Source organism: Onychostruthus taczanowskii, unplaced genomic scaffold (genome assembly GCF_017590055.1).
Source record: "Onychostruthus taczanowskii isolate IOZ18803 unplaced genomic scaffold, ASM1759005v1 scaffold184, whole genome shotgun sequence".
Taxonomy (NCBI): Eukaryota; Metazoa; Chordata; class Aves; order Passeriformes; family Passeridae; genus Onychostruthus; species Onychostruthus taczanowskii.
The window spans coordinates 920,279-945,434 of record NW_024499062.1 but is presented as its reverse complement, the minus strand read 5'-3'; the positions used below and the strand labels follow the sequence as shown (position 1 = coordinate 945,434).

General features: G+C 54.7%; 2 protein-coding genes across 2 annotated transcripts in view; both read left to right on the top strand.

Annotated features, from left to right (window-relative positions):
• AHCYL2 (adenosylhomocysteinase like 2) overlaps positions 1 to 2,475 on the top strand; it is a 63,547-nt gene extending 61,072 nt beyond the window's left edge. Inside the window, exon 17 of the mRNA XM_041401098.1 lies at positions 150 to 2,475. Within this exon, the coding sequence (XP_041257032.1) occupies positions 150 to 156 (7 nt within the window). The 3' untranslated portion in view covers positions 157 to 2,475. The remainder of the gene's footprint in view (positions 1 to 149) is intronic.
• Positions 2,476 to 3,816: 1,341 nt separating this feature from the next.
• STRIP2 (striatin interacting protein 2) lies at positions 3,817 to 23,790 on the top strand. The gene is made up of 21 exons (XM_041401097.1): positions 3,817 to 3,972; positions 5,415 to 5,484; positions 6,449 to 6,523; positions 6,609 to 6,743; positions 6,928 to 7,048; positions 7,926 to 7,994; positions 8,086 to 8,192; positions 8,306 to 8,433; positions 9,630 to 9,845; positions 10,975 to 11,198; positions 12,468 to 12,533; positions 13,287 to 13,350; positions 13,968 to 14,039; positions 14,163 to 14,237; positions 14,707 to 14,804; positions 15,301 to 15,427; positions 17,549 to 17,649; positions 19,048 to 19,114; positions 22,134 to 22,238; positions 22,621 to 22,825; positions 23,456 to 23,790. Exons 1-21 carry the CDS (start codon positions 3,817 to 3,819, stop codon positions 23,704 to 23,706), a joined length of 2,532 nt encoding a protein of 843 aa, XP_041257031.1. The 3' UTR covers positions 23,707 to 23,790.
• The last annotated feature ends 1,366 nt before the right edge of the window (positions 23,791 to 25,156 follow it).

Here is a 25,156-nt window from a genome sequence, read left to right as displayed (position 1 = left end):
GACCCCTTGGAGGCAGGGAGGACCGAGTCCCTTCCTCAGCCATTTCTGTCCTCGGCGTCTCCCCCTCCCAAAATCCACCGCGGTGATGCCGGGGCAGCTTCTGCTCCCTTCCCCGCTCACCGAAGCCCCGTTTTTCCGTCTTTTCCCAGATACTGAGTTCCCGCCGCCGCGTCCCGGAGAATCGCGAGGAACTGCGACAACACCCGAGTCTTTCTCAACTGCTGTACAGGATGAAACCGCGCAAGCTTCCCACGCTAGAGCCGGGCTTGCTGCCATAGTTGACAGTGTGTTTTAGGTTATTTATTTATTAAATTAGGATACCGTTCGTGTGGCCTCTGCCACTGGTGTTCGTCCTGCCGCGGGACTGGGAGACGCTGGATTTTCTTTCCGTTCCTTTCATTTTTCTCTTTGGGTTCGTTCTTTTCCGGGGCTGGGAGGACGGGGAAGGCGTGGAGGAAGCTGCTGGAATCGAGCCGTGGAATAGTCCCTTATCCCCGCTCTCCCTGCGCACGGCGGGGCCCGGCCTGGGAATCGCTTTTGGTTTCCTCCGCGCCCCAGCGCTTCTCCGGCGGTTCGACGGAGCCAAGATCCTCCTTGGCTCCGGGCGCTGGAGCCGCCTCGGGAATGTGGCTGGAGAAGCCTCTCCGTGTGCCCTGGAAGTGCCCGGGGCCGTGCCCAGCCGGGGAACCTCGCCTTAGCCCGGAGCTGCGCCCAGGGCTCGGCGCCGCTCCCCTGGCCGCAGCCCCGCGGCATTTTCCTGCTGCTGTCGTTCCGAGTGCCAACCTCTCCGGATCAACCAAAGTCGCGTTCCCGGCGGGGCCGGGGCAGCCCCGCCCGCCCGCCGATGCTGCTGCCGCGCCCGGCGGAGCTCGCCGGCCGCCCGGCTGGGAGGACCCGCGTCCTCCTCCAGCTGAATTTCGGTCCTCGTTGGAAACGTTTGGAGTTTTTATTTTCTGGTCATGTTTGTATGAATCTGGAATTCCCCTTGGGAATGTATGAGACGTCCTCCGGAGCGACCCCCACGGATTCTGTGCGAGGGGAGAGTTCGGCATCACCAAAACCCTCTGGTCGCCTCGACGTGTCGGAGCTGATGGAGAATAAATTTGCCAGAGTTCCCTGTTTTATCCCAAGATGTCCCACCTGAGCACAGGACAGCGTGACCCTTAGCAAGGCGACTTCCCAGGTCACTTCTGTCCCTCACGTGGAGAGCGTGATCCTTCTGAAACAAAACTGCCCAGCCCCGTGAGCACAGAAGCCTCTGTCCTCCCTGTTGGTTCCCGAGTCTCCCATCGGCTGCAGATCCGTGTTGTGTCCTCCTGGGCTTCTTTGCCATCATGGAGAACTCTTTTGTGGCAGCTCGTTCACGCACAAGGAAGGGAAAACAGGAATGGCAGCCTCAAGTCCTTCCCACAGCTCTCCAGAGATTTGGAGGCAGGTTGGCCACAAGTCGCTCATCTCCAGAGCTAACGTTCCCATGTGCCGGCTTATTCCAAGTTTCTCTTTGAAATCTCTCAAAATCAGGAAGGAAAACCTTGAGAAGAGCTTGGGGAAACCTTGAAGAGACCTTGGGAAGGCGTCAGGGCTTTCAGGAGGCCTTGAGGAGACCTTCAGGCTTTGAGAAGCTTCCAGTAGACTGATCTCTAACCACAGACTCGAAATGATCTCTGCTCGTTCATTTTACCCAGATGCTGAGAATTTCTGGGAAGGATCCCCTGAGCTGTTTGAAACATCACAGCCAGGAGTTCTCCCCGAGCTGGATCCTGGTCTGTGTGAGCCCCTGCTGTTCCCTGGGAGCTGCTCCTGGCCCAGGTGAGCCGTGGGGTCACTGGGGCAGAGCAGCTCTGGGAAGAGCAGGAATCCCATCCCAACCCAAGCACAGCCACTTCCCCCTGGAAAAGCCCCTCTCATCCCCAGAGCCGTGTCCCACCCTGTGCCTGCTCTGCACAGCCCCAGATCCCTTGGTGCCCAGTTTTATCTTCCAGGTAGTTAGGAAGGGGAAAAAAAATAAATAAATATATATATATATATTACTACTGAAATCCCAACTGGCTTTTCCCACCTCGATTTTTAAAGCTCTTCTCCATGTTCTGCTTCTCCTGTAAAAGCTTTTTGGCTTGCTTGGCTTTTTTCCTAATCAACCTGGAATCATATCTATGATCATCTCTAAATTAAACGTGTAATGGGGTTTGGTTTCTTTCATCTTTTTTTTTTTTTTTTAATGTAACACATTTTTCAAGACTTAGGAAAAAGGAGATTTTAGGTAACACCAGCAAAATCGCATAAAGGAAATTAATTTTGTTCTGAACTTTAGAGATAATAATAAGACAAAACTCGTCATCAGCAGCGAGGAAACGAAAACGTCGCAACCGTAACATTTCAGAAGGATGTTTTAAATATTAATGTCTGAGTGATTGTATTAGATCAGCAATAAAGACTCTGTAATCTCAAAACACAAATAAAACATTGGAAAACTCAGCCTCTCCCGAGCATCCGCGGGGTCAGACCGGGATTTTGGGGGGGAAAAGGAGGGCTCGGGGATGTGGTGGGATGGGGGGGGGGGCTGTCCCCTGAGCTCCTGCTGCTTCCAGACAGTTCCAGCGGGGGGAGCGGCTCCGGGGCCGCGTCCTTGGGGCAGCCGGAGCTGTTTGGGCTGCTGTGTCCTTGGAAGCGGCGCGGGAGCGATCCCGGTGCCGTTATGGGCTCCGGGGCAATCCCGTTATGGGCTCCGGAGCAATCCCGTTATCGGCTCCGGGGCAATCCCGTTATCGGCAGAGCCGCCCACGCTGCCGCGGCGGCCGCCGAGGGAAATTCCGCCCCAAACCCTTGGGGTCTCCAGCCTCGCAGAGGCTCTGAAGGGATGCGGGACGTGAGGGACACCGAGGTCGGGCACCCGGCGCCTCCCCGGCCACAAACCTGCAGAGTCACCCCAAAAACAACCGCCCCCCCCTTTACTGGGTGTGGGAATGGAAACCCTGCTCCAGGGCCCCGGGAGCTGCCTGGCACCAGAACGGGGACGCCGGGCTGTGGACAGCCCGAGCGGCCGGGTGCTTCTGGGGGTGTCTTGGGGACGGGGACCTTCGGCCCTGCCTGTGCCGGGGGGGCTGCAGCCCCACGGGTGCCCCCGGCCCCTCCATGGCCACCCCCTCGGTACCCACGGGCACCGCCGGCCCCTGCCCCGCTGCCCCCTGCAGGGACACCCCACACCCCCACGGCAGCGTTCTGTATCCCAGCACTCCAAGGACACCCTACAGATCCTCCTTCCCGAGCATTCCCTGCTCCCAACACCCCAGGGACCCCCCATAACTCCGCAGTATCCCCTGTTCCCAGCACCCCAGGGACCCCCCATAACTCCCCAGCATTCCCTGCTCCCAGCACCCCAGGGACCCCCCATAACTCCCCAGCATTCCCTGCTCCCAGCACCCCAGGGACCCCCCATAACTCCCCAGCATTCCCTGCTCCCAGCACCCCAGGGACCCCCCATAACTCCCCAGCATTCCCTGCTCCCAGCACCCCAGGGACCCCCCATAACTCCCCAGCATTCCCTGCTCCCAGCACCCCAGGGACCCCCCATAACTCCCCAGCATTCCCTGTGTCCCCAGCCCCCCAGGGACCCCCCTGTGTCCCCAGCCCTCCCATCCCGAGGGACCCCCGTGTCCCCCCACTCCCTCCGCCGTTACCCCGGCCCCGCCCCATCCCGCTCCGGACCAATGGCGATGCGGGGGTGTGTCCTGAGACCACGCCCCCGATCCCGGCGGACCAATGGGCGGGGCGGGGCGGGGCCGGGCCCGGCCCCCACGTGCTGGCGGCGGCCGCGGGATGGAGGCGGCGGGAGGCGGCGGAGCCCCGGGCCCGGGCAGGGCCCGCCCGGGACAGCCCCAACCCCAACCCCAACCCCAGACACAACCCCAGATCCAGCCACAGCCGCAGCCCAAGGGCCGGGAGCTCTTCAGGAGCCAGCGCAAGGAGTCCGAGGTAAGAGCGCGGAGCTCGGTGCCGGCGCCCCCCGGGCTCCGCCGGGACCGGCTGCGGCGTAGGGGGTCCCTGCTCCGGGGCTGGGGCTCCTGCGGTAGGAGCCTTATCCAGGACTGGGGGAGCTCCCGGTCTTGGGGGTGCTCCCTGCCCCAAACCGGACGCTTTACGGGGGTGGCTTCAGCGTCCTGCGATGCCCAGCCCGGAGCGGGAGTCCCCGGGGGCGCTCCGCGGCACTGCCAGCTCCCCGCTCCACGCCCAGACCCAGCTGCAGAGTTTTGGGGTGCTGCACCTCCCAGCCCCACGCCCAGAGCCGGCAGCAGGGTTTTGGGGTCCCACCTGGGCCCTGGGCTCCCCCACACTCTGCAGGCTCCCCTTTGCCCCTCACCAAGGTCCGGGTGCCGCTGTCCCCTCCTGCCCCGATAACCCCGGGGCACGGGGGAACCCCCAAACCCCGCTGGGCTGCCCTGCCCCAGCTGCGCCCGTGCGGCTTCCAGGCCGGGGAAGCAGGACCGGGATCGGGTCACCAGGATCCCACTGGGATCTGGTGTCCCCGGCCACCGTACAGCCACCCTTGGGGCTCCCTAACCCCGGAAGGGTCCCTGGGAACGGTGTGCAAGCCGTGCCCCCAACTCGTGAATTTGGGGTTTGCTTTTCTCGCCTGGCTCGGTCTCGCAGAGCGGATTAGGGCTGCAGAAATTCCTCCCCGGCTTTGAGAGCCCGGGCCGGGCGGCAGAAATGGGCTGAGGAACCAGCCGGGCTCACCCCGGGGCCGCGCATCCTCCTGCCTCATCAATATTAATCGCCGCGGTGCGCATCAGTTCCAGCCCGGCTGCCGAGGAGGGACGCTGAGACTCGGAACGGGCAATTATGTTAATTTCGTTGATTACCCTTTCACGGGTTCCCTTACCCGGGGCAGGGCGGCGCGGTGCCGGCCTGGGGTCGTCTGGCTGCGGCTGCCTGCTCGCTGCCCCGCCGGAATCCTCCGGCGAAGTTTCATGCTCCAGTTCCTCATCCGCAGGGGAGGAGGGGGAGATCAGAACGGCAAAGCCCGGCCCCGAGAGCTGTCAGATCTGCTGCGGAGCCCAGGGATCCGCAGCATCCTCCCGCGGGCTTTTGCTTTGAACCAGCCCCGGGGTTTGTTTTTAGGGAGTGCGGGGCTCTGAAATGCATCAAACGTTCAGCGGCGTTTTGTGCCGTGCCTTTGCTTTCCCTGGGATTTGAGAAATGCTGTTTTTTACACACGGCTCCCACATTTCCGCTGCGCTTTAAGCGGCCCCGCACGGACTCGCCGCTCCAGCCCGGGAGATCCATCCCTGCGAGCGCTGCTCCGGCGGCTGGAGCAGCTTTGGCGCAAAGGCTGCGAGCGCTGGCAGCCATCCCGCATCCCAAAATATCCCCAGGGATGTGCCAGCCCCCTCCTAACCCCATCCCGCTCTCCGCAGGGCTCCGTGGATTGTCCCAACCTGGAATTCGAGTACGGGGATGCCGACGGCCACGGCGCTGAGCTGGCAGGTGAAGCAGCCTTTGGGTGCCGCGTTGTTATTTACAGGTGCCCGGCAGGCAGGGAAAATGAAAATCCCTCCGGGATGGGGGGGATGGACACTCAGTGGCGCCGTCCCTGCAGTGACAGCAAGCGGGGTTTGTTATTTCAGAGCCACTCGCTCCCTGGGGACGCAGAAGGGACGCGCGGGGACACGGGGACTGCCCCGCGCTCCCCAGGGCACAGCGCGGGGGTGGCAGGAGGGCGGAGTGTCCGGTGACAGAGCCAGGCGGGAGGTGGCACCCTTTATCGGGCGGGTGTGTCCTTGTCGCCTGTGTCCCCAGCTGCCTCTGCTCCCTAACCCCCGGTGCCGAGCGTGGCCGGAGAAAATGGGGTTATTTTTAGCTCCGCGTATCTCAGCTGCACACGCTGGCCTGGCGAAAACACATTTCCTCCGCAAGGGATCCTTCCTCCTTCCCTGCAGGATCACTTCAGTCCTCCGTGGTGCTGCTCAGCACCTCAGGACTGTAGGGATTCTGTGGGAGCAGGTAGGAATTCTGTGGGAACAGGCAGGAATTACAAAGAGCAGGTGCAACATCGTGTCCCTCCCAAGTCCAGCCCTTATTTGCAGGACCCAAAATGTCCGAGCTGCTGGCTGGGGGATCGGTGCAGGTCCTGCCTGGGTGTTGCTGCATTCCCTTCATTCCCAAACTGCTTAAGTGAGACTCAAAACGTCTCCTCAAAAACCCCAGTGAAATTACAAGTGCAGCTGGAGCAGGAGCTGGGAGCAGCCCAGCCGGGACACGGGGATGAAGGGGCTGAGCTTGGTGGCATTGGGTGGCCACAAGGTGCCCTTGGAGCTGCAGGAGGGCTCAGGGACCAGTTTGGGTCTCTGTCCCCTGTCTGCCTGGGTGCCAGGGATGCTTCCCAAGGAATTTGGGAATGAGGAGGAGGGTGAAGGCCCTCCATGTCCCTGCTGATCCCTGTCTCCACCAGAGCTGTACAGCTACACCGAGGAGCCTGAGCTGAGCCACAACAGGAGATGCTTCGAGGAGGATTTTCACACCCAAGGTACCAGCTCTGGGCTCAGCAGCCCTGGCTCGGGGCAAGAGCAGGACCCCCAGGGAATCACTCAGGGACTCGTGTCCCTTTGCAGTGCCGGACAGGAGGTGGCTGGAGCTGGACAGGGCTCAGCAGAAGGCCTACGTCATGCGCCTGCTGGATGGGCTGGAGGTGGTCAACAGGGACAAGAGGCTCAGAGTAGCACGGGCCATCCTGTACCTGGCACAGGGTAAGGACACGTCCCCTGTGGCCGGATGTGGCCTCGGATCTGCTGCCGTGGGGCTTTGGGAGAAGTCTTTCTTGGGGTTGTGCCAGGTTGTGAAGTGAAGCTCCTGTCTGGGGTGGTCCTGTGGACTCCAGGGGTTCAAAGGCAGATCCTCCCTCACCAGTGTTTCTCTCTGGGGCCTCTGCAGGTGTCTTTGGGGACTGTGATAATGAAGGTGATGTCCTGCACTGGTCTCGGCACAACAGCTTCCTCCTGTACCAGCTGGGAACCTTCTCTGCCTTCCTGGAGCTTCTCAACATGGAGATTGAGTGAGAGGACTGCCCACCTCTCCCTCCTTGTCCTCTTCTTCACTGCATTCTTTCTTCTCACCCCTCCACTTCTTCGACTCGATGACCTTGGAGGTCTTTCCCAACCAGAATGATTCTGTGATTCTCTGCTTTCTCTCCTTTTCTTCCATTCAGTTTGCTCTCCTCCTCTTCATCTTCTTCCTCCCCACTTTCCTCACCTTCTTCTTCCATCCTCCTCTGTCTCTTCTACCTCCACTTTCGCCTCATCTTCTCACCTTCCTATGGAGATTGAGTGAGAGGACTGCCCACCTCTCCCTCCTTGTCCTCTTCTTCACTGCATTCTTTCTTCTCGCCCCTCCACTTCTTCAACTCCATGACCTTGGAGGTCTTTCCCAACCAGAATGATTCTGTGATTCTCTGCTTTCTCTCCTTTTCTTCCATTCAGTTTGCTCTCCTCCTCTTCATCTTCTTCCTCCCCACTTTCCTCACCTTCTTCTTCCATCCTCTTTCTCTTCTACCTCCACTTTCTCCTCATCTTCTCACCTTCCCCCTTTTCATCTTATTTCTCCTCACCCTTTTCCTCTTCCTCTTTTTTCTTCTCATCCTCCTGCTCCTCCTCTTCATTTTTCTCCTCATCCTTCTCACCTTCCTCCTTTTCATCTTCCTTCTCCCCATCTTCCTCGCCCTTTTCTCCTCATCCTCCTCCTTTTCATCTTCTTTCACCCCATCCTCCTCACACTCTTCTTCAACCCTCTTCACCCTCCTCTTCATCCTCTTCCCCCCATCCTCCTCCTCCTCCCTGGGAGGTGCCACAGCCGTGTCACATGCCCCGGTGTGGCATTCCCAGTGTCTGGCTGGGGATGAGGGGGCTGGCTCTGAGCTGGTCCCTCTCCTGCAGGAACAGCCAGGCCTGCAGCAGCGCCCTGAGGAAGCCAGCCATCTCCCTGGCCGACAGCACGGAGCTCAGGTACCCCTCGGTGCTGGGAGGGTGTGGGACACCTCTGGGGACAGAGTGGCCTCACACCTGCCTGCTGTGCTGTGCTGTGCTGTCCCGGCAGGGTGCTGCTCAGTGTCATGTACCTGATGGTGGAGAACATCCGTGTGGAGCAGGAGACGGATCCCCCCGAGTGGAAAACCTGCCGGGAGACCTTCAGGATGGAGCTGAGTGAGCCCCAAGTTCACTGTGCCCTGTGGAGGTCCCTTTGTCGTGCTGGACCAGCGGGGAGAGCTCAGGGATGGGGGATCAGCTCTGACCCAGTCCTGGTCCCTTCTGCTCAGGTTTCCCTGTGCACACTGAGGAGCCCTTTGCTCTGCTGCTCTTCACGATGGTCACCAAGTTCTGCAGCGGCCACGCTCCACACTTCCCCATGAAGAAGGTCCTGCTCCTGCTCTGGAAGGTGCTCCTGGTGAGTGCAAACCCTTCCTTGCTGCAGAAATTCTGATTCTGGAACAGTGCTGCTGCAGCCTGGAGGTTCCCCACCATTCAACCCAACCATGATGGGGTCATTTAGGATGGCACCAGGAGGTGACACAAGGAAACAGTTCCTTCTGGGATGAGTGGGCCGAGGACGTGGGGTGGGGGAGGAATCTGGAGAACGAACCAGCTTCGTGGTGCCTTCACCTCGGCTCTCCCTGCTGATGGCCCCAGCTGGGAGCTGCCCTGGAGGGCTGGGTGCTCCGTGGGTGTCCCATGTGTGCTCCGTGTGTGTCCCGTGTGTGTCCTGTGTGTGCTCCATGTGTGTAGCTTCGTGGTGCCTTCACCTCGGCTCTCCCTGCTGATGGCCCCAGCTGGGAGCTGCCCTGGAGGGCTGGGTGCTCCGTGTGTGTCCCGTGTGTGTCCTGTGTGTGCTCCATGTGTGTTCCGTGTGTGCCCCGTGTGTGTCCCGTGTGTGTCCCGTGGGTGCTCCATGTGTGTCCCGGGGATGCTCTGTGTGTGTCCCATGTGTGCTCCGTGGGTGCCCCGTGGGTGCTCCGTGTGTGCCCCGTGTGTGTCCCATGGGTGCTCCGTGTGTGTTCCGTGTGTGCTCCGTGTGTGTCCCGTGTGTGTCCCGTGTGTGCTCCGTGTGTGTCCCGTGGGTGCTCCGTGTGTGTCCCGTGTGTGCTCCATGGGTGCTCCGTGTGTGCTCCGTGTGTGTCCCGTGTGTGTCCCTTGTGTGTCCCATGTGTGCCCTGTGGGTGCTCCGTGGGTGCTCCGTGTGTGTCCCATGTGTGTCCCATGTGTGTCCCGTGTGTGTCCCGGGGGTGCTCCGTGTGTGTCCCGTGTGTGCCCCGTGTGTGCCCCGTGTGTGCCCCGTGTGTGCCCCGTGTGTGCCCCGTGTGTGCCCCGTGTGTGCCCCGTGTGTGCCCCGTGTGTGCCCCGTGTGTGCCCCGTGTGTGCCCCGTGTGTGCCCCGTGTGTGCCCCGTGTGTGCCCCGTGTGTGCCCCGTGTGTGCCCCGTGTGTGCCCCGTGTGTGTCCCGTGTGTGCTCCGTGTGTGCCCCGTGTGTGTCCCATGTGTGTTCCGTGTGTGTTCCGTGTGTGCTCCGTGTGTGTCCCGGGGGTGTCCCGTGTGTGTCCCGTGGGTGTCCCGTGGGTGCTCCGTGCTCTCCCCTCTCTGTCCCCAGTTCACGCTGGGCGGGTTCGAGGCGCTGCAGGCCATGAAGGTGCGGCGGCGGGAGGAGCTGGGGCTGCCGCCCCTGCCCGAGGACAGCATCCAGGTGGTGCGGGGGATGCGTGCGGCCTCCCCGCCCACCTACGCCATCGAGCTGGTGGAGCAGCAGCAGCAGCAGCAGCAGCAGCAGCAGCCGCAGCAGCAGAAGCGGAGCCACCGCAGCCGCAGGGTGAGAGCGGGACCGTCCTCCCGGGCCGGGCCGGGTTTCGGCAGCACCGGCAGGAGGAGCCAGGAGTGCTCGTGGTTGTGGTTCCCTTTCCCCCCGAGTTTTCCAGTTCTAGGCTTAAGGAGTTGTTTGGGTTGGAAGGGACCTTGAGGACCATCCAGTTCCAAATGACACCGTTCATTAGATCAGGTTTCTCACAGCTCCAGCCAAGCTGGCCTTGGACACTGCCAGGGATCCAGGGGCAGCCACAGCTGCTCTGGGAATTCCAGCCCAACCCCTCCCCACCCTCCCAGCCAGGAATTCCTCATTCCCAAGATCCCATCCATCCCTGCCCTATGTCCTGTCCCTGCAGGCCTTGTCCCCAGTCCCTCTGCAGCTCTCCTGGAGCCCCTTTGAGCCCTGGCAGGGGCTCTGAGCTCTCCCTGGACCCTTCTCCTCTCCAGGTGAGCACCCCCAGCTCTCCCAGCCTGGATCCCTGGGAGCTGAGGGGCTCCAGCCCTGGAGCAGCTCCAGGGTCTCCTCTGGGCTCTCTCCAGCAGCTCCAGGTGCTGCTGCTGTGCCCAGGGCTGGGGCAGCTCTGCAGGTGGGTCTCACCTGAGCACAGGGACAGGATCCCTCTCCCATGGTGCCCATGCTGGGGGGATTTTGGGCTCTCAGTACATGTGGCCAGAGCATGTTCAGTTTTTCATCCACCAATTTCAACGGCAACAGATCAGCCCCATGGGGTGCTTGATCCAGAGGCAGCCAGAGGACATCCTGACCTTATGGCAAAGGGCTGATAAGCACCAGGGAGCAAACTGCTCACAGCAAGTTCTTTTTTTAGCTCTGCTCTTGGAGTTGCTGTGTTGTGTTCTGAGGATGGAAATGCCTTTTGCTAAGGAAGAGATGTCAGATGGAAACCCCAAAAGTTAAGGTGAAAAACGGGGTCGCACCTCCTAGAGCAGCAAGGTTAGAGGCACAGAAGGAATTATTCTTGTGCAGGCTTTGGTGGCAACAGCTAGGAGGGAAATCCTTACCTGAGGAACATCCGAGAAGCGTGATCCTTTCAGGATGGAGAGATCTGGTGCCAGCACCTGAGAGGGAAATAAAATCCTTGAAGTGACTTGAATATTTCCTTCCCCTTGTGCTGCAGCCCCTGATGAAGCAAGACAGTTTGGATATCTACAACGAGAGAGATCCCTTCAAGAACGACGAAGGAGGGGTTGATGAGGAGGAGAGCGACGACGTGGACAGTGGGATCGAGGGGGAGCTGGACCTGCTGGAGCGGGACGCCATCATCGCCGCCGTGCCGGCTCAGCGCCCGCCCATCGAGAGGGTGTCCTTCCCCAAGGGGCTCCCCTGGGCCCCCAAAGTCAGGTAAAGCCACCTGCTGTCACCTCCCCCCTCCCCAGACCTGCCTGTCCTGGAGTTCGTTGCAGTTTTTGGGAAGTTTTTTGGCCCCTGGGAGGTTGAACTGAAGTGACTCCACTTCTCTTTTTGCCAGGTCCTTTCTAGATTGGCCACTTGCCATGTTTGTTGTGTAAATTCTGGGGAAGAGCTCAGCTAAACCCAGCCCAAACCAATAAATGGGCAAACCAACTTATTGGCCAATAAGTGGAGATCCAGTTTTGGATACGTACTGGGAAGGAGGCTGTGCTGGGGTGCTGTGGGAGCAGGGTCAGCTTTGCCAGCCAGGTCCCAGTGGGTCTTGGTAGCACAAAGTCCTTGGCTAATCATCTTGGGAGGTGGACAATGACACCTTGTCGGGTGAGTAGGACCCCTCTGTTGGCAGCTGAAGCCTTTTTTAGTGGCAGAGAAAAACACCTAAGGATAAAGGAGTTGGTTTGGTGCCTTTCCTTCCTAAGGCAGCTATCCACACATGAAATGAGGGAATGTTAGGAAAAGAGGGTGAAAACCTCTGCCCCTTTCCCTCTGATCCATGTGAGCGGTTTTTTTGCTGTTTATCCCAAGCCTGGATTTAATCCAGTATCTTCAAAACACAGGAGCAAATAGATATTTTTGAGATAGGAGCAGTGTTAAGGAGCAGGGTTGAGTCAGTCTGTCCAGAGCATTCCTAGCAGAAACACAGCAGGAATTGGTTTCCCACATGGATCTCCATGGTGGTGCTGTGGTGCTCCACGTCCCTTAACACTCTCAGCTTTGCAATCCAATGGCTGCTGCTTTCCTTGGCTGCTGGCTGGAAACCCAGCTGGATTCCTTTCTGTCCAGGAGAGCCTTGGCTCACAGCTCGTGTCCTGCTTGTAGTGCAGAGCTGCCGAGCAGTTCCCATGAAAGATGCCCAAGGTGAACAAGATGTCAGCTTGTTGTTGGAGCAGCGTGTGCTCTGACAGACCGTGGAGACAACATTTGTTCTCTCAGAGCCAGCAGATGCTCCTTGGAGATGCGTGTGAGGAGCACAGGAGGTGGATACAAAGGTGCTGGTTGCAGAAAACTCTCCGTCTACTCGCACGTTCCCATGGAGTTGCAAAAAAATACAAATGGTTTAGGTTTTCCCCAGCCAGTGAGGGCAAAGGTGGCTTTTGCCCGCTGCTTTTGAGGTCTCTAGAAATCTGTCTGAGGTTGTGATCTTGTACGTGGCTGTTTTCCAACCTTCTCCTTGTTTTTGTCTCTCCGCTGCTCCATCAGACAGAAAGACATCGAGCATTTCCTGGAAGCAAGCAGGAACAAATTCATCGGATTCACGCTGGGACAGTGAGTGTTTCATCCACCAAATCTGCCCTGTAGCCTCCATCAGTGGGGGTTGGGTGGTGGGAGGTGTGCACAAAGCTCAGGTTTTCCCAGCTCAAGAGATGCTCAGGATGAGGCAGTGCTGGGTTTGCCAGAGCTGCAGCAATGAAAGCAGTGCTAGAAAAACATGCTCCTGGAGACACTGGTCCCCAGGGACCTCTTTCTATTAAAAATCAGACCTAGCCCAGAATAAGTGACTGCTGGCCCAAGCCAGGAACTGGTTTGATGTGAAAGGCAGCTGAGCCAGTTTGGTATCCACAGCAAATTACCCAGTTTGTGACTAAATCAAGCTGCGGGTGCAGAGTCATCCTGGGACAGGCCCAGCAGGGTACATTCATTTTTAGGTGCAGTGCTGGGCTCAGACTTGCTCCACCCTATTTCTGATGTCATCTAATTTCAAATCAAATTCTGAATCAATTTGATTTCACCCCAGGGCCCAGCAGGGTACATTCATTTTTAGGTGCAGTGCTGGGCTCAGACTGCCTCCACCCTATTTCTGATGTCATCTGATTTCACCCAAATTCTGAATCTGATTTCACCCCAATTCTTCACCCTGATGTCTCTCCTGTCGCAGCAGCTCCGGCCAACCTCTCCCAATTCCTGACCCATCTGAGATGCATTCAGCAAACTCCAGGCTCCCTCTTTTACCTGTTATGACATGGAAATGTTTGAGCATGGATCTCCTTCCCAGTACTGACCTTCTTTCCTCTCCCCCAGGGACACTGAAACCCTGATAGGGCTCCCGCGGCCGATCCATGAAAGTGTGAAGACCCTGAAGCAGGTGAGATGGTGGCTCCGTGCATGGCATGGGATATCCACCACGTGGATCCTCCTGGCCACCCTCCCTGAAACACAGTTACTGCAGGGAGTAAAAAGTTGGGTGCCACAGGAAAAGCTTTTGGAGCTTCTTCCAGGAACTGAGGCAAAAAATTAAAAACTGAGTCCTCAAGAAGCCTCTCCAGGATTTTTACTTTCCCTTTATCCAAGGTGTAGCATTCCTGTTTCCTGACAAGTGCCCGCTGTGTGTTTTGAAGGTGACACTTTCAGAGCTGGGTTTGGACATACATTCCCAAACGTGCTGTTCCCAGGGGGAAGCACAGCCAGCCTCAGCTCCTGCAGTGCTCCACGGGGAATGAGACCCTTCCAGAGGCCACCTGACCCTATCCAAGGTCTGGGTTGTCCTTTGGAGGTAATTGTCCCACTAATTCCTTACAGCTCCTAGAAGGAGCAGGTGCAAGTAACCACAGGCAGGAGGTGTGAGGGGGCAGAGGGATGTCCCACACAGGGATGAGTTGCTGTGACCTGCACGCCTCACTGGGATGTTGCTGTGACCATTGCTGGCCGTGTTTCCTCCTTCAGCTGTGACACTGCTCTGCCTCTCTCTGTGTGTTTTGCCAGCACAAGTACGTTTCCATCTCGGATGTCCAGATCAAGAACGAGGAGGAGCTGGAGAAGTGCCCCATGTCTCTGGTAAGAAGGAAGCTGCTTCCCCCTATCACCAGAGAGAAGGTGGGAGGCTTCTAAGGTGTCAGAGTAAATCCATGCTTATTTTTGCTTCATTTTCCCTATTTTTTTAATGCTTCTCTGCCCTAGGGGGAAGAGGAAGTGCAAGAAACCCCTTGTGAAATGTTGTATCGAGCAATGTTGTACAATCTCCCCCAGTACATGGTAAGCCCCTGTTCCTTAAAAGGAAGGAAGAGCTCTGGAGTAGGGAATGGTGCCAGTCTGGAAGCTGCAGAGCTCAGCACACGAGGGTGTTCAGGACCTGCATGGTGAGATTTTGCTGGGAATCCTGAGCACAGCTGGGAGGAAAGTACAGTCCAAGAGGAGGGATTTGGAGGATTCTGAGATGCTGATTGGGTCTCGTGGGCTCTGTGGGGAGAGACAGAGATTTAAGTGCATTTAAACTCCTTGTGCTGTTTTACCCACCCTACCAGAGCTCAGGCACGTGTGGTGCCTTAGGTTAAGGATCAAACAGAGCTGCTGAGCTCCCCACACTTGTCCTGTCTGCCAGAGGTTGAGTGTGGTCTGGTGAAACCCTGTAGAGTTGGCTTAGAGTTGTCCAGTTTTGGCAAGTGAAAGAGAAGGAAGGAATTCCCTTTCCTGGACCATCCCCCACACCTGCCCTCTCCTGCAGATCGCTTTGCTGAAGATCCTCCTGGCTGCTGCACCCACCTCCAAGGCCAAGACTGACTCCATCAACATCCTGGCAGACGTGTTGCCTGAAGAGATGCCGTAAGTCCCTCACCAGGTGGCCACCAGCCATCCCAGCCTGGCCACCAAGTCTTGGACCGAGCAGGAGAGCCAATAGTTTTGGGGGGCTCCAGATTTGGGGTATCTGTTTGGGTAGGTGTAAATTACAGTTGGCACCAGGGCAGAGCTGTGAAAGCCAAGGAAGTGATGCTGCAATGATTTGAGTGCAATGATTTGAGTGCAATGATTTGAGTGCAGCCACTCCAAGCTATGTGGCACAAATGATAAAATCCTGCTAATTGACCCAAATCATAAAGACTTGTCAGCATATAGAAGGTGTCTTCCCTACCAGGATTCCTGGTGGAGGGCAATCCACCTTTTTTCCCTCCTTTTTGAACGCATGTTGGCATCACCAGCTGGGATGGGTGGAAATGGGAGTCCTGTGGGGAGCGAAGGTGCTTGGTTTTGTAGAGCTCATCCAGAAGGAGAGCTCCACAGTCCCTTGTGCTCCCTGCTGCCCTTGTTTCCCTCCTCCCAGCATCACGGTCCTGCAGAGCATGAAGCTGGGCATGGACGTGAACAGGCACAAGGAGATCATCGTGAAGAGCATCTCGGCGCTGCTGCTGCTGCTCCTCAAGCACTTCAAGCTGAACCACATCTACCAGGTGGGCCCAGAGGAAGGGATGGCCATTGCCCAGCTGGGCTTGAAAAGGTCCTGATAAACCCTCTCCTGGAAGGCTTTTGGGAAGAGTTTCCGTGAGGAGTGTATCATATTTCCTTTTCCCTTCTTTTTGAACGCGAGTTGGCACCACCAGCTGGGATGGGAGGAAACGGGAGGCCTGAGGGGAGCGAAGGTGCTTGGTTTTGTAGAGCTCATCCAGAAGGAGAGCTCCACAGTCCCTTGTGCTCCCTGCTGACCTTGTTTCCCTCCTCCCAGCATCACGGTCCTGCAGAGCATGAAGCTGGGCATGGACGTGAACAGGCACAAGGAGATCATCGTGAAGAGCATCTCGGCGCTGCTGCTGCTGCTCCTCAAGCACTTCAAGCTGAACCACATCTACCAGGTGGGCCCAGAGGAAGGGATGGCCATTGCCCAGCTGGGCTTGAAGGTCCTGATAAACCCTCTCCAGGAAGGCTTTTGGGAAGAGTTTCCTTGAGGAGTGTATCATATTTCCATAGCTCCAGGACTTGTACAGGGCTGCTCAGGTTGGGATAACCCCGCTGTGCTTTCACAACACCTTTTCTACTCACGTGGCAGGAGCTTTTAGACTTCTGGGAACATCCATTCAGGTTAAATTTAGGAAAAAGCATGAGCCTCCTTGGCAGAAGGGGGAAGAGGAAGGGGATTAGGCAAGACTCTCTCTTGCTCTGTCGTCTCCAGTGCCCAGAAATAGTGCTGGGAAGGACCTCACGAGGTCACCTAATCTGGTTTTGGCAGGATCGGGTTCTTGGGGCTCCAGTTTCAACACAGGCAGGAGATCTGGGTCATAGTTGCAATCTGATTTTTGTTCCCAATGTGATTTTTGTTCCATCTGCATGGCACCACTCAAACTGCACCCACTCCAGGGCTTTCCTTGGTTAAAAAAACCCAAGGACTAATATGAGCTGTGGCCCAGTTTTCCACTCATTCTGCAAGTCAAACAATTAATGTTTTCTGATTTTTTTCTGTTAAAGCTTTCAGCACGCTACAAATCCCTCTGCATTACAAAACCCACTGATATTTAACTGAGGATAAATATAAATCCACGTATTGGATTGGGTAAAATGAAACCAACTCCCACATTTTTACAATCCTACATTTGTTCTGCTCCCCCCCCCAGATCCCTTCTGATTAATTTTTCTCACTTCAAAGCGGCTCCTCTCCTTTCTTCCCCCAGGCAGGAGGGCCATTGCAGCCTGCTGCTGAGCCTGGAGAAAGCTGCAGGGTTTCCTGAATCCCCCTGATTCTGCTTTTCTTTATGTCTGATCTGGGTGATTTTGTTCTTTCTGTGACAAAGGTGGTCTCAGGGAGCACCATGAGAACTCCAGCAGGCCCGAAATGAAGGAATCACTGAACCACAGAATGGTTTGGGTTGGGAGGGTCAATTACTCACCAGCACATCCCAGTGCTGTGTCATCTGTGGTGCTGTGTCATCTGTGGTGTGCCAATGCTGACAGCTGGCACCAGGCTGAGATGAGAACAAACTGTTCCTTCCCTCTCAAACTGGAGATCTGGATGGAGAGGCATGGGAAGGGCAGGACGGGATAGGATTGGGTTTTGCTGCAGTTTGTATCTTTAGAGGACGGGAGAGATTTGTTGTGTTATTGAACTGCAGAGTGGTTTGGGTTGGAAGGGACCTTGAAGACCATTTAATGCTTTAAGGGAGAGAGGAATTAAAAGCAAGTAGGAAAACAGGGATATTGTTTCAGTCAAAATTTCTAAGGGAACTGGGATTGGTGTGTGAGAGCAATAGGATTTCTTGCATTTTCTCATGTAATAGCTACAACCCTTTCCCTCTTCCCCACGCACAGTTTTGCCAGATTTAATTTTGAAAAGCCATGAGGTGCAGCTATTCCCAAAGCACTGCCATGAAGTGTGCCTTTCCTCTCTGTGGAAAATGGAATTTTCCAGCTGCTGTGCGTGACACAGACCTTACACAGCAAACTTCAGGGACAGAAGGGTCTGTGAGGTGTCTGGGGCAAACCATGCCCAGTGCTTTGCTTTTGGCTGGGAGGAGGTTTCCATTCCCAGGTGGTGCTCCCAGCTGTCCCAGCCAACGCTGACCCGTTTCCCTTCTCTCCCCCAGTTTGAGTACGTGTCCCAACACCTGGTGTTTGCCAACTGCATCCCGCTGATCCTGAAATTCTTCAACCAGAACATCATGTCTTACATCACTGCCAAAAACAGGTACAGCCCCTGGTGGGGGACAGAGAGGTGATGGGGCAGGAAGGCTTCGTGCCTGAGGAGCCCTGGTGTCCAGGTGACCTCACACGGCTTTGGGGTGTCCTGTCCACTACAGAAATATGTGGAGGGAGCAAATCCCTTTGGCATGGTGAGGATGAATTGATGCTGGGTTTCCAATCTGAGTGGGCTGCTGAAATAAAATAGCCAAAAATAAAATAGGCATAGTCTTTAAAATAAAGTAGTTTTCATCTTCACGTGGACTCCTGAGGAGCCATCCAGTGCCACTGAGCATCTCTGGGCCACAGCTTCATCAAGGCCAGATGGGGTAGGATCTTCCAGGTATTTCCCACTTTTTACAGCTGTAATTCAGCTTTCCTGACTCCTTCAGGTTTTCCATAGCTGGCACTGCCTTTTGCTGCTGATCTGAGAGAGGCACCAGCCCCGTTTTGAGCATGGCACTGGCTGGACCACCATGGATCAGAGACCTGAGACAGCACAGATCTGTCACAGCTCACCAGGGCAGGATTTCTCTGTTTGGAGAGGAGCTCCCCAGGGATGTTGGAATGATAAAAAGATCCTTTTTCTTCCTTTTTGATGCTCTTTTTGTTGCTCTTCAGCTGCGTGTGTAGGCTGGTCTGTCTCCTGCACGGTATGGTTGTGTCTGTGTGAGGAGGCACACATAGAAAAATAGGAAGTAATATGTTGATCCTCCTGCTGTAAATATTTCCACTTTTGGTTCTGTGCTTTAAGTGAGGAGGAAATGTGTGCCAGGAGCACTCAGCTCCCTCCTCTGCTCTGAGATGGAGGTTTCACAGGTAGGATACGCACCTGTGAGTCGGGTGGGATGTGCAGCTGGACACTCTGAGCCAGGGAGGTGTAAATTCCAGTTCTGGGTGTATTTAATTGACTACTTTTACAAATTCTGTAGGCCTGGAGGCCTTGGAAAAAACTGATATTCTGAATATTCGCTCACCATGAATTTTCTTGCTGCCAACCAAATGCCTCCCTGTGAACCTCAGACCTATTTTGTTTACTTTTCCCCCCCTTTTTAAATATGCATATGAATAACTCATCTGTCCTGTCTTAATGGATCCAAATCCTTCGAGTCCTTGTTAATGCACTCAGGATGGAGCTTTGGAGCCAGGAGGCATCGATGTGCTCCATTAAGCTGAGGGCTGAGGCAGTGCTGGGGCTGGGATCCCGTTTGGAGGGAGCCGCGTCAGCACGGCCGCTTCACCTGCTGGAGATGGGATCGTTCCCCACCCAAATCACTTGTTGCATTTCCAGGCACAGAGCAGGAAGAATGTTACAGATTCCTGGGCATGATCATACAGATCACCTTAAAATTTTCTCTCATGTTAATTGGTTGCTAATGAGCCCCTTCTTTCCTGTTTTCTGCAGCATCTCTGTCCTGGATTATCCGCGTTGCACGGTCTGTGACTTGCCTGAGCTCACAGCAGAAAGTCTGGTAAGCAGCACAGAAAGAGCAATCCTGGCCACAAAACCCCTATGTTACAGCATGAGGAAGGATTTGGGTTTTCTGTTCTCTGTCTTCTTTTTCTGTAGCCCCCAGCCTTTCCAAAATTAGACTTTTTTTTCCCCTCCAGGCTTGAAAATCCCTCCCATCCCTATTCTGAGTCACTGTCAGCTGTGGGGAAGTGGGGAAGAGGCACTGCTGGTGTTGGGCACCCCATAGAAACAGCTGGGCTTAGGGCTTTCCCTTTGACAGAATAGAATCACAGGATTCCAGGATCATTGTGGTTGGAAAAGACCTCCAGGATCATCAGATCCAACCTTTGATCAAACACCACCTTGTCCCCAGCCCAGAGCCCTGAGTGCCACATCCAGGAATTCCTTGGACACCTCCAGGGACGGGCACTCCAAACCTCCCTGGGCAGCCCCTCCAAGGCCTGACCACCTTTTCCCTAAGGAATTTTTCCTGATGTCCATCCTGAGCCTTCCCTGGCACAGTTTGAGGCTGTTTCCTCTTGTTCTGACCAGACAAGACTCTTCTGCTTTGAAAGATAATTTACCCAGAGGCTGTTGCCTCCCAGGTTTCAGTTGCTCTGAGCACTCTTGTCCTATGAGATACCAGTTTAAGGGATGAACCAAATTCCCCACAGAGAGGAGCCTTAAGTATTCCAGAGACTGGCCAGAGGATGGGCTGGGCAAATACACAGACTGCAGATGGGATAATAACGCTGGCAGGTTCATGAATACAGTAATTCAAGTGCAGAGGAGGTTGACAGGGGAAGGCTTTGGAGTTAACAGGGAATAATGGACAGGGAATGCAGACCCTAAATCATTGAGAAGGATCCTGAACAAATCCAGTCCAGGATGATCTCATGGTGCTGCTGCAATCTGAGGCCTGTGCTGTTTTTCTTAGGTGTATAAAGGTCAAAATCATCAGAGAGAAGGATTTTCCCCAGGTCCACAGGCTGCTGGAGGCTGGGTGTCCCCATCGAGCCCTGCCAGACTCCAGCGTATCCTGGAACAATGGGGACATCTAGTGACGCTACTCTGAGGGTTTCATGGCTCGTGTAATCCTCACAATCTGCCTTAAGGCTGTAGGAGAAAACTGAACGTTTTTAGGGAAAATATTCCCAGTAGGGTCTGGACAATTTGAGAACTGTCACTTTCAAGGACAGCACTTTTCACTTTCCTCCAGCAGACATGGATGTTATCCTCAAGGAGAGCAATTTAATTAGAAAATATGCAGAAATCAATTTGAATTTTACCATGAGTGTTCATCTTTGGGAGGATACCCGTGAAGTAAGGATTTAATAGGAATTAGACACACCTTGGTACTCGAGGCAGACGTTTGTGCACATATTTATATTTCTTCAGCCAGCACTTCATGCGTTGTTTTATCTTTTTTTTTACCACTCTGATGAGTGATTTCAACATTCCAGCGTTACACATTTCTTAGAGGATGTCACAGATGATTCTGCTCTCAGTGGGCTGAGCACAGTGATGTGTGTTTGGTTATCCCAAGGAGAACCAGGATGAGTCCAGCACTGCTGTCCCCAAGGGGGGGCCTGTGGGGTAACTGCTGTCCCCATCCAGGGTAAATCAGGAGTGGCTGAGGTGCTGGGGGATTCAAATCCTGGCCAGTCCCCACCTCCCCTCTCCTGTCACTCCAGAGGGGTCTGCAAAGGGCTTAACCCACCCCTTAGAAGGGGTATTAAAGTCTGTGTGGCCTGTTCCCTCCTTCCATAAATCTGATGGAAAGACCCTCCCCTCCTTGAATCTACAGAGACATCATCAGACTGGTGACAAACAAATCTATCAGCCTAAGAAATGGATATGGCTTGTTCCACTGGGGTCTTTGGGAAATTTACCTGGTGCAGAGGGCGCAGGTTAGGCCTGGGCACGATGTGACACTGCAGGGGCAATGCAGCTGGGGACCCCCAAAGCACCAGACAGCATCCACGAGCACCCCGGTGGCATCCTGGTGACATTGTGGTGACATCCCACCGCTGGCTGCCTCTCGGGCATTGGCAGGGGTTGCCCAGAGAGGTTTGGAGTGCCCATCCCTGAAGGTGTCCCTGGATGTGGCACTCAGGGCTCTGGGCTGGGGACAAGGTGGGAACCAGGCACAGCTTGGACTCGATGGCCTTGGAGGTTTTTTCCAGCCTCAGGGATTCCTGATTCTGCCTGGCACTTGCCTTTAAAAGCCCAGGGGTTGTGCTGGTGGGATTTTCTTGGGTAAATCTGCTTTCAAACCCCTCCCAAGCGTGCCCAAATCCTGGAATGGGTTGAGTTTTTGCCCCGAGTTAAGAAGGCTGTAGCTGGCTGTGAGTGGTTTATAAATTCAGCAGCCCTTGTTTTGCACTAATCCCCAAACAGGATTTTTGTGGGACATTTCTCCTGTGCTTGGAGTTGTTCAAACACGGAGGAAGTTACTGCAGTGGTGGAATTAAATCTCAAAAGTGCCCCTGGCAGCATTTCCACAAGCTGGAGCTGGGGTGTTTACAGTTACCTAATATTTAAAACAATGTCTCAGCAGCACTTAAGCTGGAGGGGATTTTTGTTACAGAAAGGTCTCATCCTCTTGATACAAACGTTGCTATTTGTCATCTTGTGTTGATTTGTGATTTCCTTTTACTGGAAATGTGTGCTCTAAGCCTGAATTAATTGATACAGTTACCAAAAGCAGTGGTGATCACCAGGCTGAAATTTTCTCTCTGGCTGAAAACAAAGAATACAAATCTACCACAAAATGTATTTCCCATGATGGAATAATGGGATTTATCCCATTATTAGTTCTTACTCTAAATTAAAAGCAGATTAAAGATTGGAGTGTTTCAGAATGGTTTTCCCCAGAATCTGCTGATGATAACCCAAGTGAGGAGGAAGCTCTGCTGCTTGTCCTTCCTCAGAAATAAGACTTGTGCAGACAATAAAAATAAAAATTTCTGCCTAAGGACATCTCTGTGGCAGTGCTGATGAGCGCTGTGGTCAGGATTGCACTTCTCCCTGTGCAGGAAGCTGGAGACAACAACCAGTTCTGCTGGAGGAATTTGTTCTCCTGCATTAACTTGCTGAGGATCCTCAACAAGCTGACCAAGTGGAAACACTCGAGGACAATGGTAAGGGGGTGTCCCCTCCCCCTGAGACCCTCCAGCATTTCACCTGGAGCATCTCCCTGGCTCCACACAGCGGGTTCAGCCCAGCCTTCTTCTCAGGGTTCCTTGTGGAAGTGCTGGAGCTTCTGCTCTTCATCATCTTCCCTTTTTCCTTTCACAGATTGAGCCTTAAATGCAGATATAGTTTTTCTCCTGCAAATAACATAATTTCTGTGACCCTCGAGCCCCGTGCAGAGAGTGCTGGTTGTGCTGAACGCTCCTGTTCTCCCTCCTGGGGGTTTGTGGTGTAGGAGGCCCAGGTGCTGGTGCCCACCTCAGCCCAGGCAGCGTTTGTTTGTGTGGCTCCCCGAGCACTCTGCTTTGATGGGTGTTGATTCCCTGGCAGATGCTGGTGGTGTTCAAATCAGCCCCCATCCTGAAGCGGGCTCTGAAGGTGAAGCAGGCCATGATGCAGCTCTACGTGCTCAAGCTGCTGAAAATCCAGACCAAGTACCTGGGGCGCCAGTGGAGGAAGAGCAACATGAAGACCATGTCTGCCATCTACCAGAAGGTGCGGCACCGCATGAACGACGACTGGGCCTACGGCAACGGTGAGTCCTGCCCGGCCTCGTGCCTCTGCCCTGCAGTCTGCTTCACCTGGCTTCAAACCTCTAAAATTGCTGTCACTCCTGGGGATTTCTCCCAGAAGTTTCATGGCGCCGTTCTGCACCGTCAGGTTTAGCGCTCGTGAAAATACTGGGATTCTTGTCATATCATCAGTTTATAGAATATGACGTAATGTCGTGGTTATTGCAGCTTTTCAATATCATTCATAGTTATGTTTGCTCAAATTTTTAAAAAATGGTGGTTAGGAGCTCATAATAAGCTCATTGGGTTTTAAATGTTTTAAATCTTGATCCCTGCTGCAGTGGTCAGCAGAGATTTTCAGTAAAAGTGGTGGGGTCTTTGTGAAAAAAGCAGGGCTGGGTAATTATAGAGAGTCCTTAAAGCAGGAATTACATTTTTATGGGATATCTTAAATAGTCCTTAATGCAGGAGTAATTACATTTTTATGGGATATCTTAAATGAAAATGCACACATAATGGGATTTGGTTAGGAATAATAATAATTAGGAGTGACTCTGGTTAATTCACATGAAACCTCCAGCCTTTCTTTTGCTCAAACCTTGTCAGAGCGGTGCTTCCCGCACTATTTGGGTGTTGTTCCTCCTCCACTGCAGACATCGACGCCAGGCCGTGGGATTTCCAGGCTGAGGAATGCACGCTGAGGGCCAACATCGAAGCCTTCAACAGCCGCAGGTACGACAAGCCGCAGGACTCGGAGTTCGCCCCGGTGGACAACTGCCTGCAGAGCGTGCTGGGCCAGCGCCTGGAGCTGCCCGAGGACTTCCACTACTCCTACGAGCTGTGGCTGGAGCGGGAGGTGTTTTCACAGCCCATTCGCTGGGAAGAGCTGCTGCACTGCCAGTGACTGCACTGCCAGTGACTGCACTGCCAGTGACTGCACTGCCAGTGACTGCACTGCCAGTGACTGACTGCGCTGCCAGTGACTGACTGCACTGCCAGTGACTGACTGCACTGCCAGTGACTGCACTGCCAGTGACTGCACTGCCAGTGACTGCACTGCCCTGCCAGTGACTGCACTGCCAGTGTCTGCACTGCCGGTGTCTGCACTGCCAGTGTCTGCACTGCCAGTGACTGCACTGACAGTGACTGCACTGCACTGCCAGTGACTGCACTGCCAGTGACTGCACCGCCGCTCCCGAGGGCTGCCGGTGCCGCGGGCTGGGGTGGGTCAGGGGGGTTTAAGCACAGCTGGGAAAACAAAATTAAACTTTCCAAAGAGACCAGGTCTGTATAAAGAGACGGACACCTCTTTTTGGAGGTCATCCTGTGACTCCTTGGAGACCGTAAAGCACGGGTTGCAGAGTGAGCTCGGAGCCCAGGTGTGTCCCCGCGTGGGCTGGGGGCAAGGATTCCCAGCTGGGAATTCCATCCCTCCCGCACGCTCTTTTCTTTGGCTCTGTTGGGTTCTGCCCCCAGCACCACCCTGCCACCCCGGCATGCTTGGGATGGAGACAGCATTCCGTGTTGTCCCTGTCCTGTGCTTCTGGGGTGACACAGCCCGGCTCAGAGTCCTGGTGCCACCAGGGACAGGTCACCCTGTCACCTCTGCACCTCTGCTTTCCCCACCTTCGCTCACCTTTATTACACCACCCCTGTGCTGTGCAGTTTCCAGCTGTGCAGCCTGGAGATCCCTTTTCTTTCCTCCCTGACTCCACATCCTCTTCAGCCCTTCCAGCCCTGAGGGGACAGCAAATACCACGTTAAATAACCCAAGTTTTACACGGATTTTTGCTTGTTTGGGGGAATGTCTGTGCCAGGTCTTAGGGCGGGGAGGGAAGGTGCTTTGGTGAACAATTTATGAGGAAAAGAGTGGATTCTGTGGTCCATAATTTTCAGAATGAATGGGATATGGAACTGTAAACTTTCTGTCAATTTAATAACTTAATACTTAAATTAAATAATGAACACTACACTTGGGTAAAGCTGCATTGCATGAGGGTGGCATTTGTGTGCTCATATAGGGCAGGGAAGCCCTCAATAAACAAGTGTTTGTTATGGCAGGATTTGTGCTAATTGCTTAAATAATTAATTAGCCTGGGAATGTTTCCTTCATGGGGGTTTGTCCAAGGCCTTGTTCATGGAAATGGCATTAAGCCTTTTAAAGCCTTTTAAAATATGCTTTTGTTCGAAATAAACCAAATTTTAAAGGACACATCTTTATTTAAGCTTTTTCTTTCTGTGTCTTAATTGAAATGCTTTTTTTTATTATTTTATAAGGATAAAAACATCCCGCAAACTCAGCCCTCACCCCTGCCCATCTCCACTCAAGGGGAAATTGAATGAATTACTAAAAA

Bases quoted from the DNA above. Each gene is read 5' to 3' on its own strand.
- STRIP2 (XM_041401097.1), top strand. From the start codon at position 3,817: ATGGAGGCGGCGGGAGGCGGCGGAGCCCCGGGCCCGGGCAGGGCCCGC. The intron at 6,744-6,927 runs GTAAGGACACGT...GGGCCTCTGCAG, and splicing joins CATCCTGTACCTGGCACAGG to GTGTCTTTGGGGACTGTGAT. The intron at 14,040-14,162 runs GTAAGAAGGAAG...TCTCTGCCCTAG, and splicing joins AGAAGTGCCCCATGTCTCTG to GGGGAAGAGGAAGTGCAAGA.